General features: G+C 37.2%; 1 protein-coding gene across 1 annotated transcript in view; it reads right to left on the bottom strand.

Moving 5' to 3' along the window:
- Positions 1-3,949: 3,949 nt before the first annotated feature.
- The window catches only part of LOC135219565 (intraflagellar transport protein 27 homolog), an 18,563-nt gene continuing 12 nt past the window's right edge, over positions 3,950-22,500 (bottom strand). Inside the window, exons 1-6 of the mRNA XM_064256435.1 lie at positions 22,395-22,500; positions 14,727-14,806; positions 12,428-12,547; positions 10,926-11,009; positions 7,220-7,360; positions 3,950-4,207 (exon numbers count right to left, since the gene is read on the bottom strand). The exon at positions 22,395-22,500 is cut by the window's right edge and continues 12 nt beyond it. Coding sequence (XP_064112505.1) covers positions 4,109-4,207; positions 7,220-7,360; positions 10,926-11,009; positions 12,428-12,547; positions 14,727-14,806; positions 22,395-22,437 — 567 coding nt within the window. The 5' untranslated portion in view covers positions 22,438-22,500 and the 3' untranslated portion in view covers positions 3,950-4,108. The remainder of the gene's footprint in view (positions 4,208-7,219; positions 7,361-10,925; positions 11,010-12,427; positions 12,548-14,726; positions 14,807-22,394) is intronic.

The raw sequence follows: 22,500 nt of genomic DNA, 5'->3' as shown, positions 1-22,500 counted from the left end.
TGACTAGTGTGATACCAGCATAATGCTGAGACTTTTTCAAGCACCTTGATGGATGTCTATATGTTGAAGGTAAGTGTCGGACTTAATAGTATTGATTCCATGGTGTTGTTTCATAGTCCTGGCTTTCAACAGCATTCAAATGGGTGTCCTAAGGGCTTCGAGCAAAGGGAAGAATAAATCCACTGAACGTTGAGATTAAGCCAACTGGATCCATTGGAAACTGAACTTTCCATGGACAACTTCTGTTTCCTCTTTTAGTGATGGGGTGAGTGTTTATTGGTATGACCATGCAAATAGTGATAAAAATAGAATTATAGTTAAGGTGACCTTACCAGTTTGCCGTGGTTGTCACATCCCTTCAGAACATTTACGCTTACACAAGACTGGTTGTCTCTGCGACACCTCTGTGATGGGTTGCACAGTTTAGAACGACAGATGTAAAAAAGCTGTTTTCAGAGTTAGTGGGTGTGGCTCAACAGGTGATAATCCTTCTCATTAACTTGACTTCATCTTTGTATCAACTATGTGATCAAGTTTCTTAGTGTACAGGGATTTAAGCTCCTGCGGGAGATGTTGTCAAAGTGGAGTAATGATAAACATTCCATCTTTTACTGACTCCATTTTCCATCAGGTTGCTGTTTTATCCATTGTATGTAAGTAACTGCCTGACACTGTGGTGTCTGATGAGCATTTGTGGGATTTGAATTTCTTTCTACCTGTTGAAGATCTCTGATCTGACCACTTGTTACAGTAACATGAAAACACACAAGGTGGGCAGCTCCCTTTGTCTCATTGCTGCGCAAGTCAAGTTACCTACTTTTGATATGGAGGACCTGAACAGACTTATTAGCTCTTATTTCCCAAAGTAGTATATTCCAGAATCACCAGTTGAAATTATCAATATTTTACGAAACACACAACCCAATCCAATCAACATTTTATTGGGCTTTGAAATTATATCCACCAATGTTCCTGTCGATGAACCTCTCAATATAATCTTGAGGAGTGTCTGCCACTCTGATGATAACCCAAAGGGGGTATTCATAAGGAAATCCTTCAGCTCCTTTTAAAGATTTCTATCAAAGAAATATCCTTCTGGTCACACTAAGGCGATCCTGTCATAGCAGGTTGATGGTATTGCTATGGATTGCAGCATCTTGTTTACAAATATTCACATGGAAGAAGCTGAAGAGAAGACCTTCATTGGCCACCATAGTCAAGGGTATGTACCTGGTATATCACTGAGGTCTTCATTCCTGTTGATATAATCGAGGATGCCATTAGGAGAAACCCAACCCTTGATCTTACATTGAACATAGTCTGGAAGGCCAAAGCCTACCATTCTTGGGTATCATTATTATTGACTACCAAGTTTTTTATCTTATAACTGTCTTCCAGAAAACTACTCATGTGGGTCACCAACAGAATGCGAATGAAGAGTACCCTGAAGCAAAATCACAAATTCCTAAAGCCTTTAAGTAAGTATGGGGAACCATTGCATATTTCAACCTATAGTAGACAACATGCTTTCAACTTTGTATCATCAAACAGCTGCTTATGAAAACGGGTGAAGCAGCTATCATATAGGAAGTTGTTTTTATCAACTGAATGCTCTACCATTTCAACATCACCTGCAGGACCTAGCATTACCGTCTACAACTAATTTATAATGGATGGGAAATCATTCCAGAATTATTTTCTTAATTTGAACTTTATTACACTGATTGTGAAAGGGGTAGAGTTACACTTCTGTCTAATAACGTGCTCGTCCATATTCACATCTGGATGTACGGAGAGCTTTCAGTAAGAACTCCCTCGCACCAATAACAACTTAGAAGAGTATCATAATTCGCATCAAAGATTTGTTTCCAGTATTTGGAACTTATTTCTAGCCTGGAAAAAATACCTCGGCCTTCTGGAAAAAGTTCAGTTTAAAAATTATTCAGAGTTCGGTAAAACGAAATACAAGTTAAAGTTATTCTTTTATTTTTACATTTTAGTTTTTGAATTAGATATTTTATATGTATATTGAATGTTATACATATTTACGGATTCTTTCAAGTTTTTATACTCATATGTCATTCAGAGCATGTATGAATTTTTAAGATACTCACTTGATAAGTGAACAATTTCAGTAACACCGTTTCTGAACTAAATAGGATGTCAGTTTACCATGGTTCAAAAAAACCAGTAGTTAAAATATTCGAGTCATATTACTAGGAATCAGAATACCTAGAACTGTTTGAGACTTAAGCTGGAGGAAGCAATTTGTTATGAGCAGTTAGAGGCTTACATAAGGCAAATCAAGTTAATGTTAAAATATGCAAGAATTAAAGTGCCTTGTCTGATGTAGGTTCTAAAACAAGGAGGTTTTAGGTCTCCATGGCTGTATGATTTATTCTGTTAAGATTGTGTTGAGAGAAGTTAGATAAAGTTCATTTAATGTATTTGAACAGTTTTGGAACCAGAAAAGGGGTTTTGTATGGAGTATGGGGTAGTCAATGTTACATAGTGATAGTTAACCAAAGAAGATTTTGGAAGTATTTGTGAATATTAACAATAGTAAGGCAATGGGTAAAATATAGGAAATTGGGGAAAGTTCGAATGTAAGAGGGCACTGTTGAGATAACGTTCTTTTATATACGTGAAGTATTTATGTTGAAATCAGTTTTTTGGTTTGTATAAATGTTGACAGAAAGGTTGAAAAATACGTATATGAAGACGGTACAGGGAAAATGGTCAGCATAGATGTAACAATCAGATCATAGTGCTTTAGGGTGATTTGATCATGTAAAGAGAATGAAGGATAAGAAGTTAATGGAGAGTGAATAATTCTTAAGTTTTAGCGAGATCTAGGAAGGGAGACCGAGAAATTGTTGGCTGGATGGTTTGGAGGGACCTTGGTATCCAAGAAGTGTCACTATGAAGTTATGTATACCTTAGTTTAACCAGACTTCTGAGCTAATTAACAGCTCTCCTGGGGCTGAGCCCGAAGGCTTAGATATTTGTACGTGGCTAAGAACCAATTGGTTACTTAGCAACGGACCTACGGCTTATTGTGGAACCCGAACCACATTATATCGAGAAATAATTTCTATATATATATAGCACCAGAAATAAATTCCTCTGATTCCACGTTGGCAGAGCGGGGAATCGCACCCGGGCCCTGATATCGGTAGTTGAGCACGTAACCGACTTGTTCAGCGAGGAACTGTAATAATGAAGGCTAGAGGGGCTGTGCTACTGGCGAGAGGTAGGTGTAAGTATGAAGCTGCTGATTCTATGGAAGCTTCCTCCATTGGGTTTGTCTCGGTAACAGCAATTAAAAGATGAACTGAGCAGTGACTGTTTTTCTCTGTACCTACTACCCTTAGTATTGAAAAAGGCTTGTTAGTGAAAAAGTATGAGGTTTATCTACGAATAAGCATGCATATGTGCAATTTAAATTAAATCTTTCCACTTATTTCATAGACACACGACGGTAACTTATCGCACAGATATCACAAACAGGTTGATGAATGTTCATGATTTATTGGTGGTTCACTGTTTCATAAGAGAAACCGGTGTTGGCCAACGGATCGCTCTCCACTTACCGGAATTGACTGATTTTCAACCTATTTGTGACATGTGACGTTTTACTGTCATGTGGACACACCCTTTTACTGATCAGACTATCTTTAATTTAGATGCCTTTGTACGTGTTTGTTTGCGTGTGTGTGTCCGTGATTTGTCACCCAGCAATATAGGGGCAATCTCAATAATGACCGCCTTATTCACAGCTGACAATGTGCCAAGTCTGAGGGTTTAGAATTTTAAGCCTAGAAAGCTGCTGTTTATGGAAATCGTCCTATAATGAAAAACAAAACTCAAGACCATTGTGTGGTGTCCAGTTAAAGCATGAAATATTTTCAAAGTATGCATTTGCCTTTAGGTTAATTATATAATCAGAAAAATGAGATATATGTATTTTGTACATGAAATAGTGATATAACATCAATGAAAAGATAAGATATACAAGTGATTTTATTGGTGAAAATATCTGCCATCCCGTGTCAAAGTGAACAAGTCAGCAAAAGGAGGAATGAAAACTGACCCAGGACGCCAGCTCTCACGTGATGAGTTTCATTGCATGGACTTTGTCTGTGTATGTCTTGAACCACTCGTTGACTAAGAAGAAGAAGGGCTCCTCCACGCCGTGTTGATCTTTCTGTTGGTAATGTAAAAGAATTATCATTATTTTCCCCAAAGAAATAGGCAGATTATTCAGAGACGTTTGTATGTTGAAAGTGCTTGATATCAGAGGTAACGACCGTCAGTTCAAGTGGTGAATTCTGTTAATTCCAGTAATTAATTCTTCCAGTTCAAGTAATTCATTCTTCCAATTAAAGTGGTGCATTCTGTTCAATGCAAGAAAAATTTGTTTCCTAAAATCTAAAACTATGTCATGGCTTACTGTGAGTAAACAGCCTTTTAAAGGTTAGGTAACTTGTAACAATATATACAACTCCATTTCATACCCACTGGACAATTCCTTGTAAAACTTTAACTGCCCTCAATGGGTAAGAAGCCTGGTAGAGTTTTGACAGAGAAAAGTAATTAAATCCGTAATGTGGCAAATACCAAGAGTAAGGGTATAAAAGATTTTACTAAATATACTCTTCTGCTTGTAAAAGGGCCTGAACTACCTATTCTCTAGTGAGACCCGCCTTTCAACTGTTATTTGTACTTCATAACCTGGCTACAAAAGGACATATCAGTTTCAGCATGCTTTTGTAAAATGTCAAATTATTATCGTTATTATTATTATTTTTCAATCTAGTCATATTAGAAAAGAGGAGAGAAAATGTCGAAGTTTTGCCTCTCAGCTGGAACTATCTTTGTAAAGAATGTGAAATTAAGTTGCAGCTGGCAATGTAACTTAAAACTAACATTTTGAGCGTTGGTTTTATAACAAACGATTAATATGTTCGCAGTTCTCAGATACACAAAAACAGAGACCTTAGTTTCGGCCTCATTTACAAGCAAGATTGAACCTTCTTCCTAACCCTATATGCACGTACGCCAATAACTACTTGTTTATGCGTTTAGCGCACCAGACCATTTTCTTTGAATACCAAAAAGAATATTTGTTTTCATCCAGTGCCATTGTCTGCGCTTTGTGTTAGGTACTGCATCTACATTGTTACCATGAATAATCTAGAGTAACATGGTATTAGCTTTCCAAAGGTATTGTACAGACGTCTGAATTCAAAAGATCAGTTTCGCGTGGTTTATCAGTAGATTCAGACATGAAACCAAGACGACTTTGAATCTTACATAGCACTTGACTATCAGGCGATAAAACTCAAATGAAATAATTTGTTATTTAACCTTGTTGCTTGAAGATTTAACGGTTCAAGCACAAGATAACCTGTTGTACGGGATCTAACAACATTCTGCGGGAAGTCCGCATCACTATTCGTCACTGTTCCCCACCATTCGTGCATGATTATCAGTTCTCAGAAATCCCTTAGAGCCCATTTCTTACAACTGGAAGATCCAGTTGTAGTCAGAGGATCTTCAAAGGAGGAAGATTCTCATGGTGGGGAGATTCTCAGAACAGCGGCGCGGGTTAAAAATATAAAATGACGCTTGACAAAATTCACAAGCAGGTGAACGAAAGCTAACTAGATGGAAAAATAAAAGGAATTAAGAATAGGATGTTTCAGTTGACCGGATCATAAAGCCCGAATAGTAGTAAATAACAATTGATGGAAATCCCGCTATCATAGTTATAGTAGATTCACATCAATCGCGGATTTGTCGTCTAGGCCAGTCCCTTACGACGCTCCTGATTGGCTGTTGATAAGCCAATCACAGCTCTGGACACTCTCAGTCTCTCGAGAGAGTTCACATAGGCAGGATGTACTATGTTCCACCTCTTCAGAAAGACGTATCCCTCAGAAGAGGTGGAACATACATCCTGCCTATGTGAACTCTCGAGAGAGACTCAGAGTTTCCAGCCCTGTGATTGGTTTATCAACAGCCAATCAGGAGCGTCGTAAAAGACAGGCCTAGACATCAAATGCGCGGTTGATGTGGATCTACTATTGTTACTTTCTTATTTCCTGTTGTTAACATGGTATTATAACTCCCAACTGTGCGTGACAAAATATTGTTATTGCTAATATTATTCTTAGTTTTATTCTTTTCTGAGATTCAACCTTGAATAATATCAACAACTTCCCAGATCACAAGTCCAAATTTGAAACACAACAGGACTAGGCTGGTGGACTTTTCAGTCGTTGGCCAGACACAAGATCATGGCTAACTTTAACCTTAAATAAAATAAAAACTACTGAGGCTAGAGAAACTAAAAAGTGATCAGGTTAACGAAAAGCAAATTATGTTCTAATCCTGCCAAAACCACGGGACGGATTCCTGTAGAATTCTCAGTCAGTATTCTGCGCGTCGACTTCCAAGTCACACAGGTGAAGTGATTGTCATCCTTCAATGGTTTATTTATCAGTATCATATTTACAATCTAAAAAGGGTCAACAAATATTTTTTTTCTCATTATCTTTAGAGAACGGCGAAGATAGTGTTGCTCAAGAATTGCTCCAAGAATTTGAATTCCGCTGTGATGGTGTTTGCTATTGTTATTCAGGCAAAGTTACTGATAGTCATGCTCGAAATGAAGGATATGGAATACATATATGCTTTTAAGCATCCTGAAATCCTCGCAATTCAAAGAAAACAAGATCTCAGCTCACGTGAGCCAACCATGTCCCAACTTAATTGAGAGTCGGTAAATTCATATGACAAAAAATGAAGAAGAAAATATTTCGTCTCCTATGTAAATAACCTGCTCTGTCAAGAACAAAAATAAAGTTTATGCCAATTTTCCATGCACTTACAAATTACATGGGTATATTATCTGTCAACAGAATAAATTTATGCTCACTGGTGGCTTTTTTTTTATTCATTAAAGCAAACAAGAAGAAATTATTCGTATCTACGTAATCATATAAAATTAATTTCTATAAAAAATGTGTGTGTGTGTGTAAAATTGGGACAGAGACAGAGTCCGTAATTGTTTGAAGTTAATGGCGACAACTGATATCAGACGGTGCCAAACAGAACTGGCGCCTCATCAGATAGTTGGACACTTAAACCTCAGGGATGCTTGTGTATCTCCACTACAGTAGTAAGAAAACCTTGAAGCAATCTAAATACTCACAGCAGACCCTTCGAAGTACTGCAGTCCGAGACTATGAGCGATGTCGCGCCCGGCTTTCGGACTGACGATTCGGCGCGCTGTCAGGTCGGTTTTATTGGCGAAAAGGACACCGTTCAGATGTTCGGAATGTTGCCCCTTTATCTGTCGTGGACAAGGGAAGAAAATTAGATATAAGATGATATTTTTCAATTATATGAACGTTTCAAAGCAGTTGTTATAACGCACTGACGAAATGTGATGGGCAGCGGCATGCGTGCCTTTTACATTGGTTCATTAGTTGTTGGGACATGCAGCTATGTCAAGGTAGGTTTGATGAAAATGGTAACGTAGTCTCAGCAATAATGTAGCCTTCAGAAGAATCATCATGGTGTTCCAAAGAGCAAAATAAAGCCAGCGAACTTTTATATAACTCAGCGCAAAAACTTCACTAATATTGATTATATAACAGGAGAGAACTTAAAGTTTTCTTCTCTAATCTACTTTGCTAAGTAATAAAAAACAATTCATCAGTATTCCTCCCATTCCTTAACTGTACATCAAGATTTCCTCAGTACTTTTATTGTATTTTCTGAAGATAACGAAATCCTATTTTCATAGCCATCAACAGATGAATTACAACAGAAACGCTGATTGTTGAAATATCATCAAACAAGAATCCTGATTCCAAAATCTTACTAGATAAATTTATTCAGCAACCGCGAGCAATAAGTGAATAATTCTTAGTTGGTGTACACTATATGCTATGGACAACATTACCTAAAAGTGAAAATAATACAGGGTCATTCATTATATTTGCTGATGACGACAAGTATGTTTATATGCTCTGATATTGCCTTCAGATATCGTCATAACTCGTCTGTAATCGAAGAGTGTGTGTGACTTGTGAGGCACAGATGAATGTATTCATGAAATCTCGGTTACAAAGCAAAACAGCCTTAGAGTTTGTCGTATGATTAGTGTGATTTCACTGGAATAAACATAACAGAGGTCATTGAAATTAAGGCTGAGGAGTGGTAATTAGAGGAAGAAGGATACATCCTAAACTAAACTAAACTAACTTGGGCGCCACGTCCTACCTGAAAGAGAGAGGGAGGGAGAGAGACCTTTCTCCCAGAATTCTATATTCCTACAACTCGCAGAACCTAATCACCTGTTGCATATCAAGTGGCCATACTTTAGAAAACTTTCCGAAGTTTCCTCATAAATTTTCGAGGAAATGTGCTTACAAACGAAAAAAACAGACGCGGGGCCAAGCAAATAATCAATATAAACTCAAGACATGAATAGGACACAGAATGGCGCTATATAAATCAATCTAATTAGTTTCCATTTGAACGATGATCGATCAAACCAACTAATTTATAATGCTGGCGATGCTTTAATGATTTTTGGAATTATTTTTGCTTTGGATAAAGAGGACGAAACACGGAATTGGAATAACTGTAGACAACTGATTATTTGACATGCAAGAGGAGATATAGGGAGATATAGAACCTGCTTTTAGTTACATTATGTAATAATTTTCCCTTCCTCCATCTCTAGAAATATTATCACTGCCCAATCCCAAATCTCTCTCTCTCTCTCTCTCTCTCTCTCTCTCTCTCTCTCTCTCTCTCTCTCTCTCTCTCTCTCTCTCTCTATTGCCCAGTAAAATATTAGTTTCAATGATGAAGACCTTTCTGCCATACTTTTCCCATTATTTCAAAGAACCTTGCGGTTACTTGAGATCTTGCGGTTTCTCATTATGGGTCATCAGTGTATACCTATCACAAAACTGAGATCAATGTTTTTTTTACATGCTTTTATTTAACTTGACTTCTACATCTGTCTGTTTGGATCGAAACTTGTAACTCAATTTCCGACCTGTTCCCTTCTTCCGATGGACTTGAAATTTTGCGTGGTTACTCAATCCATGCAGGTGGCAAATTCTCGAGATGTATACTGGTATTGCGCCAGAACCGTTTTTTTTTTTTTTTTTTTTTTTTTTTGCCATGCTCCTATGTTAGGTTAGGTCGGGTTAGGTTTGGTTGATCCAGGAATCAATTGGGTAATTTGGGTGTGGGAAACATAATGAGATTATTTTCAAGAATATTCTATGTTTAATTTTTAAGATGTGGCGTCCCGCCTTTTTTTCAGGGAAGGTCTCAGTGCTTGGTTACAGTCTAGGAATATGCATCCGGGTGACAGTACAACCTTACACGATCAGTAGGTCAGCAGCGAAATAACAAGATTGATTTCCTCATTTGTGTCGTTTGCAAGAAAGGCAGCTGTCAAGAGTCCCCTGCTCAATCAGAATGTTTGGCTCCTGGCACTGTAACGAGTGCCGAGAAAGACAACCGCGAATGACGTCATTATGATGTCAGGAACAATGTTGACTATGGTCTTATTTGCGTATAATATTTTCTACCACAGAGAATACTATGCAGTAAGCACCCAAAGAAATCCAAGCAAAAGAGAAGTAATTAAATCTGATGAAAATGGCCCTCCTTCCTTTGTCAATTTGGACAAGTTTCCCTCGTCCCTATAGAGAGAGGTGATCCCTGAAGTTGGGGGATGCCTTGCCATGTTACTGTATAAAATTTCGATATTTATTGCAGGAAGGAGTAACTTTCCCTTCGTATCTATAAATTGATGATAATCCGTATATTGCTACAGATAGCTCCGGTGATTTTATATTCGAGTTGCATTTTTCCAAATGTTCTTAAAGACATGAATTATCCTTTTCATTGATCATGTACTAGCTTATCTATAATATCACCGATTCCTTTGTTGCGTTTAATTGCTCATTCCTATACACGCACAGATATTATATATAAATTATGTATGTATGTATATATGTATATATATATAGATATATATATATATATATATATATATATGTGTGTGTGTGTGTGTGTGTGTGTGTGTGTGTGTGTGTGTGTGTGTCTTTTACTGTAATACAACAGTATAATATGAAGATAAAAGGTCCATAACACTATTTGAACGTTGCAACCTTATATTGCGAGCACTTCCTTCTGTGCTCCTGATCACTGGTAAAATATGAAAAAATGGACATAGGATGTCTTACAAGAGTTTATATACAAAGCATACGTAGGTGTGGCAGTAAGTCTTCTTGGTGACCAAGGAAGGATGGAAATTAAACTATTCCCTGGTGTCTTCTGGCCTCATTAACTCCCGCCGGACACTCGTCTGGTGATCGGATGTTCTTGGACACATGTTTGAGAAGCGGCCTAAGGATTAACTAGTCGATCTCATCCGATTTCCAGTGTCCTCCTGACAGGTTCATATTGTTGATTTGATTGATGATAGCAGATTCCAGCATCTTCCTTTTGTACGGACAGCTACTTTTGAAAACCAGCTCTGCCCCACTCCAGTTTTCATAGTGGGGCAGAGCTGATTTTCAATAGAGACACTGGCACACTTCCATATGCTTTGTATATATACTCTTGTAAGACATCGTATGTCCATATTTTACCAGTGATCAGGAGCACAGAAGGAAGTGCTCGAAATATATGACTGCAATGTTCAAATGGTGTTATATATATATGATATATGATATATAGATATATATATATATATATATAGATATATATATATAACTATATATATACTATATATATATATATATAGTACATATATATATACTATATACACATCTTATTGCACACTACCCCTTTATCCATATCTGCACCTTCTGAAAACTTACCTGGTTATAAAGATCAGTGATACATTTGAAAGAATGTTCCGAGGTGACGTCATACATAAGAAGGACCAAAGATGGCTGACTGCTCTGTGGGGAAGAAACAGAAATAATTACTACTCACAATAGCCATTGTATCCGTCAATACGTGTTGAGGAGAACTGATGAAAAATGAAAATGCCTATAAATAAAATATTGACTTTGAAAGATTCCTACACTTCAATAATGGTGATGGTGCCTTGATCATAACTTTCAACTTTCAATAGCCTGGGGAAGACTGAAACTGCTAACTTTTAACTTATTTTTTTAAGCGATATTTGACAGAGTCCTCTTATTCGTTATGTGCATAAATCCACTGATGATGCTGTAGGCTGAGGGCAAGTTTAAGGTCGTACTTTTAATTGACCGGACAGAACAAGAATTTAACCTTGAACTGCATGAGCTAAGATTTTGTATTTCACATGCGTAATCCACTAATGGTGCCGCTGTGCAACTTGAGGTCAAGATAATGTCATATTCAAGCTTACAAGTCAAAGGTTGAATTTGTATTCAACCTTGGCCTAGACTTTTACATTTCATGAGATAGAGACTTTCCAGCTGCTGTGATTAATCCAATAATGAAGCCAAAGTGCTGAGTAAGGTCAAGTTCAGTCTTAGACGCCAAAGGGGGAAAGGACCGGAAGTTGGGGCTGGCAGGACAGGGGTGCTGCAGAGGCTTGCAGTCTCAAAACGCGTTGTGCTTTTTTCCTTTCCTTCTGTCATTAACGTTAAATCTCGAACTGCTTTTATGCATTTCTCATCTTAGATCTTGAGAGCAGCCTGAATAGGGACAGCATCACTGACCTCTGGGGATGTCTCAGATTAACAAATGAGTCGATGCCTCTAAATAGGATTCGGGAAACGTAATCAAGTTCAGCGCCTCCAAGATATAGTTTTAATTGTCTTCCCCTCCGATCCTTCCATTCAGTTCTTCATTTCTGTTTGATGAGAATGGAGTTAAACTATTCACCAATGTCAATATCCTAGGTGGTCATCCTCTGTCATCATATTTGTCTTGGATGAATCACGAAATTGAAACACTGCTATAATAAAATGAGAGACTTTTGAAACAGTGGAATTTTGGCAAGTGTTGGCATAATAATAAGAGCAACACGATTTTATTACCGATTGCGATTGGCCGTATTCGAAAGGAGCTCTACAGTTCAGTCGGACAGACTTCACAAACCAATCTTGGGGTACCACCATCTTGACAAATTTTAAAACTTTCCTTTCGAAGCAATGGTAAATCTAAGTGTGAACTACATTGAATTTGAAATACCATCCGGTATAATCTTGAAAACGCTAACAGTACTGATAAATAAACGGAAAAAAAACAGAAAACTATAAATATAAAAGGAATCTTGTGAATTAAGTAATTAAACTTTCAGCCAAAACAGTTTCTATAAGTGTTTACCACTTTGGAAGTCAAAGATAAAATTATACGCAATAAAAATCTCAAATATATTTACCATTTTGAGAACCAGACTCCTGTAGAACTCCTTGCCAGAACAATCGAAGAGGAAGAGTTCGACCGAATAATTCGTGTCGGGAACATTAATGAGTTTCGTCTCAATGTCGACACCTAGAGTCTGAAATATGAAGATTTTATTCAGTGAAAGGATAAAGTTGATTCCAACGGACGTTCGAAATTATATTAATTTGATTTGACAGTTCAAAGCCAATTTGAACAGATTTCATTTCATTTATGAAAATTTGGCTATAAGGCTAACCACTGGGGCACTTTCAGCCATTCAGTGCCTAAGACAGTGAAAAGAGGAAATTAGTGTGGTTGGGCAGCAATATGAGAGAAGGAAGTGGGAACGGAGGTAAAGTAAATTGCTAAACAGTAAGTGCAGATCGAGCCGAAGGGAAGCTGCAAACAACCTTGAGCAATGCCCGCAGTACACCACACAAGGTGCACTAATGTCATTAGCCCTCTACGGAGATGTGGGCAGATTTGTGTATATCTGAAAACAATCAAAATAACAGAAGCTTCACTCTTTATTTAAACCAAAATTCAAGTATAATACGCAGAATGTGTATTTAATCCTTGAAATAACTGTATCCTTTGTTGCCGCTAGCTATAATTACCTCTGATGGGGAAAAAAAATCTGCTTCGCTGTGAGTTCGTTAACGTTGCCTGTTTAAACTAAAAACAATCACCATTTGCTTACAGCTACCTTTACCTTATCATGGCCTTGCTTTTTTCCCCTGTATGGTATTTGGGAAGTGCCAGTTATGGGACTGCGGGGAATAATTAATTATGGTAACAACAGCAAAAATGATAATGAGAGTATACCCAGAAGACAATGTTAACACTGATGAATGAGATATAGATTATTATTGTTATGACTATCATTATTATTATCATTCGTAGTGAGCACTCATTCCTATGGATCAAGCACTAAGGTCATTTACTTGCCTCGCAAGATCCAGTGGCACAGAATGGCAATGTGTCCCTGTACAAAGCGCCAAAAGCCAAATCTACAAAGCAGATGTGTGTCCGAATATGCCTTCGAAACTAATGTTGACCTGGTTATTGTCGCAACTGATGGTGATGGTGAAGTAATGATACCTTAGCTCCCGAAACCAGAATAAATGAAGTCACCTTTATCTATACATATGAAAGGTAATTTCTCTCTATTTGTTTGTCTACCTGTTTGTTTGTTCGTTATGCACGCCCAAACTATGAAAGCTAGGGCTACCAAATTTTTACCATAAAAAACCCTTCCCACCAATGACGGTATTAGTCAAAATCCGAAATTCGTGGACCATTTCTAAGGGGGCCATAACTCGTCTTTTTCATAGCCCCTCAATTTGTACAACTTTCGGAGTCGACAGCTAGGGCTTCCAAGTTTTTCAGTAGATACCCCTCCCCGCCCCACCCCAGGAAGGGTTTGGTCAAAATTCGAGGCCGTTTCTAAAGGGGCCATAACCCCTCTTTTTCATACCCCCTCATTTTTTAGAACTTTCGGAGTTGAATTCTATGCAAAAGTGTTTCTATAAGTACAATACGGGGGCTATGAGGCACCCTCAGTAGTAACGGGTGACAACCCCACCTGGGAATGGGGACCTGAGGGTTTCCCACAATATAAGGGGCCAGGAGGCCTACTCCCTTTTGACAGAGCGACAAGGGGAGAAGGGTGTCGTAACCTACCTACCCCAACCGTGATAGCAGAGGGCCACAGGCCCCGTTTAGGAATGAGAGCCTAAAGTGTCCAAGATGGGCCTACTGCATTTAAATCTGGTACCATGAGTTAACACAAATGACTACAAATGTATGTAACATCAGTATCATGTATGTCCTGCCGTTGGCCGGCGGCACCTGACTGAGACGGTCAGTGATGCAGTAGCGTAGGCTGGGGAAAGATGTGCGTCCAGGACATTTAGAAGTGAAGGTACGTACGATAACACGTCCGAAGGACCGATACAGTTGCTAGTGTTATATACAATAGCTTTAGTGACAAAGCTTGCGCTGTAGAAAATGTTTTACCTGTCACGCACTTTCTAAAAAAATACGTCATTGTGTAATAGTTTTTCCTGACTACTCAGTTAAAAATGATTCATCGTTAAAAGCTCTATTAAAAGTCAATTGCAAATTCTCTCTAGCCTTCAACACCGAAGTTAGGAAGGTAATATATAGGGGCTTTATGGTTAACCAAGTAAAAAACAGAGCTTGACTGCAATCAGAGAAGTCTAGCATCGTGCGCATCCACTGATATTAACAGAATAATCGCCAGCAATTTCGTTACTAAAATAATAGCTTACCATGTTGTAATTCTTGGGAAAATCGCCCCCATCTGAGAGAAACGCCTGCACAAGGGAAGTCTTGCCCACAGTACAGTCACCTGAAAGTGCACAACGGAAATATACTGAATAGCTATGTATAGTCGGATCCCACTCATAGTTGTTATATTTAATGGAAATTTTAATAATTCACTTTATATTATAATGTTTGTCATCAATATCAGAATCAACAACATTTTTAGTATTATTGTTGTTGAGTGAGAAGAAACTCATATCCTGAGTCATGTTTAGCGAACTTGAGCTCAGGCGTTTGAACTTAGATAATAATGTTAAATATAATAAACATAAATAAATGGGGAGCATTATATGATTATTTGAAAATCACCCCCCCAAACCCCTCATGGTTTTGTTTGATTACAAGGAGGCTTTTTAGGGATGGCTCCAAAGGTATGTAATTGAGGGGTGTAAAAGCAAATGTGACCAACTCGAATTCTTTTATTAATGTTTGACCTGCTGAGTACTGTTTGGTATTGTAAAAAATACTAAAAGAAAACTCATATTAAAATAAGGTAATTTTTATTGATCACAGAATATTGACTACTCTCTCTCTCTGTTATATATAATATATATATATTATATATATATATATAATATATATATATATATATATATAATAATATATAGATATATGTCTTATATATATTATATATATATATTATATATATAATATAATATATATAATATATTATATATTATATATCATATATTTATATAAATATATATATATATAATATATAAATATATATATATATATCTATATATTATATATATATGCCCGTCATTTGGGGGCGACTACCGAAAATTTGTGGAAAAAAGCACAGACCTGGCACCAGAGGGCATTTATTCAACAAAATATTAGCGTTGGCCATTTTTGATGGTCCAACTCAGTCAGGATTTAAGCAACTCAGTCAGGAACATGGGGTGCCGGGGGGCGGGGGGATTATCCCTACCCTTGGAGTCATCCCTGAGGCTTTTGACAGTGTGAACTGACCAATATTATGGAAGGTCTTGCGTTACTATAGCATTCTTGTGAAATATTTGAAGATAAATGAAATTATCCATTGACAGAATAGGTGCAAAATTCATGATATTGTGATCTTATCATGTGACTTTGTAGTAAAAAGTGGAGTGGTGCAAGGGAAAATTGTTTCATCTGTCATGCTTGCCGCTCTTATAGATTTCAAAATTAAAACAGTTGTTGGAGATGGAAAAGAAGGTTTAAATTAAAGTAACGAAAGAAACTTAAGAGACATAGAATATGCAGATGTTTTAAGCAACGAAGCCACGATAAATTTACAGTGTTTGACATAGTATAATTATGATGAAAGATGAGACTTGAACTAGGTTTAGAAAAAAACAGAGGTAATGAGGACAGAATAAGCACAAAGGGATGAAATAACATTAACTGAAGAAAGGTTTACTGAGGTTGAAATTTCCACATATTTAGCGAAAGACTAAAATATGTCTATAAAAAATGGGCAGGCCGAAAAGTTTTGGAAATCAAATAAGACTGAAACTGCGTACGAAAGTAAAACCTTATATAGTACGTAGTTCGTATGTGGTCTTATATGGACTTGAATCTTAGTATGACAATGACAAAGTGTCTAAAATATTTTGTCAATTTGATAGTGAAGCTTTAAGATGAACATTAGTGTTAGATTGCAGGATATAGTCTGAAATGATGTTATAAGGTAAAGTAAGGAAGTTCCATATGTACAGCAGATAAGATAATGATGAAAGGAAGATGGGGATAGCTTGGATATGTCCTTCGAACAACCCCCTGGGGGAATAGTACGTGATGGCGTCTGTTGGGCTCCTGCGATCAACGTAAAAAACTGGAAAACAGACCTACTTGGATGTGACTAATGAGAAGTGAGGCTGGGGATGAGTGAAGATTTGCGGAAGGTGGAGCTCAGGAAAGAGACGAGGAGCGAAATTTCACAGATGACTTCCCATCAAGAGGAGTTGGAGGCGATGATGATAAGTGTCTCGTAAACCTCAACCAATCAGCCAAGCTAGATACAACAGAACAGAGTCAGGTGCTCGTCTGGGTCTAGATACAACAGAACAATCTGGTGCTCGTTTGGGTCTAGACACAACAGAACAGTCAGGTGCTCGTCTGGGTCTAGATACAACAGAACAATCTAGTGCTCGTCTGGGTCTAGACACAACAGAACAGAGTCAGGTGCTCGTCTGAGTGAGAGAGAGGATACTGGCATGCAGGTATGACAGGGAGAGCAAGTAAATGAAGAATAGCAAAAAGAGATTGGACAGAGCCATTTTCCGATATCTGTCCACTTGAAGATCTCTCTGTTCCACAATTATTAATCTATCTATTTAAATGTTTTTAGTTTTCTATAAAAGAAAACTATTTAGATGGCTTTGTCTGTCCGTCCGCACTTTCCCCCCTCCAAGATCTTGATAACTACCGAGACTAGAGGGCTGCAAATTGGTATGTTGATCCGCCACCCTCCAATCATCAAAATTGCAGCCCTCTAGCCTCAGTATTATTTTTCTTAATTAAGGTTCAAGTTTGCCATGATCGTGTGTCTGGCAACTGTATAGGACAGGCCATCACCGGGTCGTGGCTGAAAGTTTCATGGGCCGCGGCTCGTACAGCATTATATGCTGTAGGTACAGGAAATTCGATCGGGCTTTTTTTTTCAGTTGTTTCTGATCTTAACGAAATGTTGACTATGTTGCCCACTCTTCCTGAAATCGCTGTCCGCGTTATGTATAGAACGCTCAGGCCGATTAGTTTTAAGTAATCTACTACTTGTTTCGGGAAGGTGTACGTCGTCCATAACTTGTTCACCGCAAGGACACGACACCGCCGTTGAAAGGTCAGTACCCCGTCCGAGTCTCATCTGCGTAGTTGTGTATGAGTACATTCAGAGAGGTGTCCGCACTCAGACAGTTGGGTTCCTAAACCAGTGTGTGTGATATCTGCGCTTATTTAAAAATAAACAGACGTACACAGCACTTGCATTAACATTCATTACAACCGTAAAACAAATTACCTTATACTTGTGTATTTTTCCTCGTTCTGTATTCCCTATTGTCTTTGGCAATTTCTTTCAAATGAACAACATATTCTTTGGGAACTTGAATCTCAAGTCAATGTTCCCTGTGGGCTTGTTTTATAGGAATAAGGTTTATCTTCTGAATAATAATAACAAGATAAACTTGTAAAATTCATTCCAGTATCTGATTCCACTGGTCCGTATAACTGATCTTCTGTATTTAAGCGTAAGCTGTACGTAGCCTATATAAAATACAAATGCTTGCGCTTATGTTTACATACCCATGCACATTCACAGATATAACATGCTCGTGCGCTGGCGTACGTGTGCCACGTGCGCAGACACACAAGAAACTAGTTTAGCTATCATCTTTATTGCAAGGTTACCCAGTAGGTCAATGTTTTGATGACTTTTGCATGTTACACATAAAAAAAATGAATAAGTAAAAATATGAATGATAAGGGATAATCATAGTGGGTTTTGCGAGAAATTACTTATGATAGATAACTCTGGACTGCAAATCAATATTGAAAGCTAGCATTAAAACGACTGGACGAAAACATTGCCCTAATATCTCATAGACACACAAGATAATTGGCTAACCTTGGAGTGGCTTCCGTATAAGGGACGATGCTTCGACTTCCCTATAGAGATGGCAAGTTTGTCATGACTACTTCTCTCGTAGATGACTAGGAAATGAGAGAAACTCACAAGCCGAGGACATCTGCCCTTTCATGAAAGATATTTACCTCACAGTTACCAATAAAAATCATTTCAAATAGATAAACAGGCAAGAAGAAGCAGACGAAAAAACCCGAAGTTCGTTGTTCTTAAAGATTGTAACGGCTCCCCGCCCATGGCTGGTGTGCCGGCCGCCTTTAGGGCAGTGTATTTGTCCTATATATAAGTATGACGTCATACTACCTCGTGCGGTAAGCTGTCAGTGGAATGACAAGGTGAAATGATGTAAATTTTCTGTGATAGAAAGTGAAAGGTATCATGCAATGGGTTATTTTTTGTCTGTTAGCCAGTGCATGACGTTTCACACTAAGGGTTGATGTTATGTATTAGTTTCCGTATAATTATAACCATACAAAAATGCAAAGAGAAATTAAAAGCCACTGAGAGTTGGATGTTTGGTAAAAAAAAAAAAAAAAAAAAAAAAAAGTAATTTTATTCCTATCTGTTTGCCTTTCTTCTACTATCTGTGGAAATGTGCAGTCAGATCATTGCATTTTGATTTGTTCCACAATAATGCATTTACCTGTTTAATAATAATAAAGTCAATCATTCTTACGTTGAAACTCCTGTTTCTTTGATATCTCATTATTTGTTTTACTATTACTCTTATCATCAAAATTATCAAACCCGAGTGTGGAATATATTGGCATTCATGTAATAAATTACAGACTCCCAAGAAACCCAACAAAGGGCTGTGATTATATCATTTGTCATGTTAAAACTGAATTAGTACAAATTCTGGTAGATATAGGAAAACCACGTACACCTGATTAACTAGCCACGGCAAGAGTAATCACTTTCTGTTTTAGTTACGTCTTTCTAACATCAAGATGTGGAAACTAATGATTTTTCTTTTTTGCGGAAGGGACTGGGTGCGCAATTATTAATTTTTTCATTTTATTTGGATGAAAAATAACTACTATGTACTAGTCTTACCTAAACAAAAACAACCTAAACGTGAAGCGTTAAGTGTTTAATGGAATATTTCTGCCACATTCGAGATATCTGTAGAGCTTTAGCATCTAACTTGAATATTTCCGTGAAACTGAGTAAAACTACGTAACCTTTAAATACCGTTGGTGAACTCGCTCTCACCTCGAATTAAGTGTTCCAGCTCTAAGCGTAAACAATGTGGGCCAAGAAGATTTTGGAGGTCAGTTGTCAATTATTTTGGTTTTCTATAATACTCTCCCGGATTCTCATTCTCTTCAGTTTTATTTTACCGAAAATTTGTCCAGAAAAAATCCATGGAGGATTAATGAACATTGAAGTGTTACCCTCTGTTATGAAAATATCAGTCAATGGTATTTTCCATCATTAACTGAGCTTCATGTTCATAGATTGTAATTACGCTCTTTGCTCATCTACCTAACATGTTCATAAATGCTTTATTAACAAAATAAAAATCTCAGACTTCAAAAATAGGGTCAAAACAAAAAATTGCAAATCCATAAAACTGATTTCTGAGGTGTTTATATTGATTACAAGATTCCTTTCTTAGTCTAATTTTCTGTCATATGAAAGCAAATTCAAAAGAAAAGATGGAAAGGGATCTGATCTTTATCCAGCATGGAGGTATAACTATTTCATCCTGTATATGGTAATACTTTCTTCGACTGGTTCATTTTCCAGAGGATTTGAAGATTTATCTCAATAACCTGTTAGAATATGAAGTGCGCGGCACTGCTATCTGTCTGATTTCCGAAGATTTTAATTTTTCTTGACCATTCAGGCTCCCAAAATAATTTCTATTTATTGTGTGTTAACCATTATATGATTCAGGAATGATTTAACATTTGCTCCAAGGCTGTGGAAAATGACAATAGCCAAAGTTGATATCACCATGGATAAAGAAACTTAGTCAGACCTATGTGCCACACGGAGCGTGTATCATTTGATATTATATACATTCGAAAAAAAGCATTTCAAAACAGTTGGATTCATCATATCCATTGTGCACGAAATCTAACAGTAAAGTTAAATGGTGCGCCGTTTACCTTGGGTCTACAATAGCCTGTCGGTCCTAACCTAACCCATCCTAGAGGGCCATTTCCAACATATCCCGTCGTAGATTACTGTAACCATAGCAAGGAGGACTTTGTCTCCTGGAACCCTCATAATATTAGCAGTCAGTCAATCTGGAAATGGTTCTGAAACTCGTTGAATTTTACCGATTTGGCTTTGCACACTTTAGAATTACAAATAAACAAAAAAATGTTTTTATGCTACGTAATATTGATAATATAATGTACCATAAATGTGCCAGTGCACGTAAATCCGGTACTGCGTGTAGGAATCCGTTTGAGTGTTTGCATACTAACACATCGACGCAGACATATGATCACGTTATAATCATCACAAATGTTTTGTCAAAATACTCTTCTGTCTCGACTCCGACAGACCTCATCTACTATACACTCACGTACGTAGATCAGCGTTCAGTAAGGATACTGATTTCGGCAAAGAAAACACTTTCTCGGGAATTTCCATCATTCACCAATGCAGTTAACGATGCTATAATCAGAGAAAATGTACTATTTTCCAAGGTCAACGTACAGTCGCCTTTCCTGCTGCCATTCGTCCTTAGAAATTACATTTTTGCCATATTCGTTAGGCTCCGTTTAGATCGGTATGTATGTATACCTTTCAAGCAGATGGTATATATATATATATATATATATATATATATATATATATATATATATATATATATATATATATATATATATATATTAGCTGAAGCCACTGGGAAAGTTCAAAATGAAACGACAGATTTGATTTGATTTATATAGATTTTGGCATTATGCCAAGCGCTGAAAGTAAAAGGTTTGACAGTAGGTAAAGTTTGAAAGCTGTTATTAGGAGAGGGTAGACGGTAAGATGGAAGAAAGAGAATATGAACGGAGGTACAGTAAAAGGAATGAAAGCAGTTGCAGCTAGGAGCCGAAGGGACGCTGCAAAGAACCTTAAGTAATGCCTACATTGCACCGAATGAGGTGCACTGACGGCACTACTCGACCTACGGGGAAATGAAACAACACATTGCCAAGTACTTTTGTGTATTTAACACGAAAGTACTTGGCACCCTGTGGATTCATTTTGAGCTTTCCTAGTGATATATATATATATATATATATATATATATATATATATATATATATATATATATATATATATATATGTATGTATATACGTATATGTATATATACATATATATGTATATATATATATATATATATATATATATATATATATATATATGTGTGTGTGTGTGTGTGTGTGTGTGTGTGTGTGTGTATGTATATATATATATATATAAATATATATATATATATATATATATATAATCACTGTAAGTAAAACTAGTGTTTCGGAAGGAAAGTTAATTCACAGCGTCAGTGTGCCCTTGGACATGGCCTGATTCACAATATTCGGTAAACTGCAGATAAAGAAACTGAAAAATGCCTATAATACGCATCTTTTGCTGAACGATAACGGTCCGATTATGTAGCTGGAAAAAAAAAGCGATAAAGGACATAAAGTTAAGTCTTTGTCACCAGAACATTTAAAATTCTGCTCAAGTTCTATGGCACTAGTATCAAGGCGACATGAACTAACGCTCCATCTTTTAAAGCACTTTCAGAAGCTATTCCTATTTCCCTTGTTTCCTAAATGTTAACTTGAGGTTTATGAAATATTATTGACGAGTTTAACGGAAAATTCTGCAACAAATTACAGCAGCCTAAGGGCAGTAGGCTACACATGAACAGTCAGTCATATTAGCACACAGTTTGCTTACCAAACATTTACTGCTTTACACCCTCCTTTCATGTACACAAACCATATAAAATAAATGGGTATTTACCAAAGAGAAGACACTTTGCACGTATAACGGTATTGTCCGGCATTGCTTCTGACCAACACTATAGGAAAGCAGGTAAACAGTGATCGCAGGTATGTGTTTGTTTACA

This window comes from Macrobrachium nipponense, chromosome 1 (genome assembly GCF_015104395.2).
Source record: "Macrobrachium nipponense isolate FS-2020 chromosome 1, ASM1510439v2, whole genome shotgun sequence".
NCBI classification, from domain to species: Eukaryota; Metazoa; Arthropoda; class Malacostraca; order Decapoda; family Palaemonidae; genus Macrobrachium; species Macrobrachium nipponense.
Note: the sequence above shows the minus strand (reverse complement) of the source record. Positions and strands in the feature narration are given on the sequence as shown.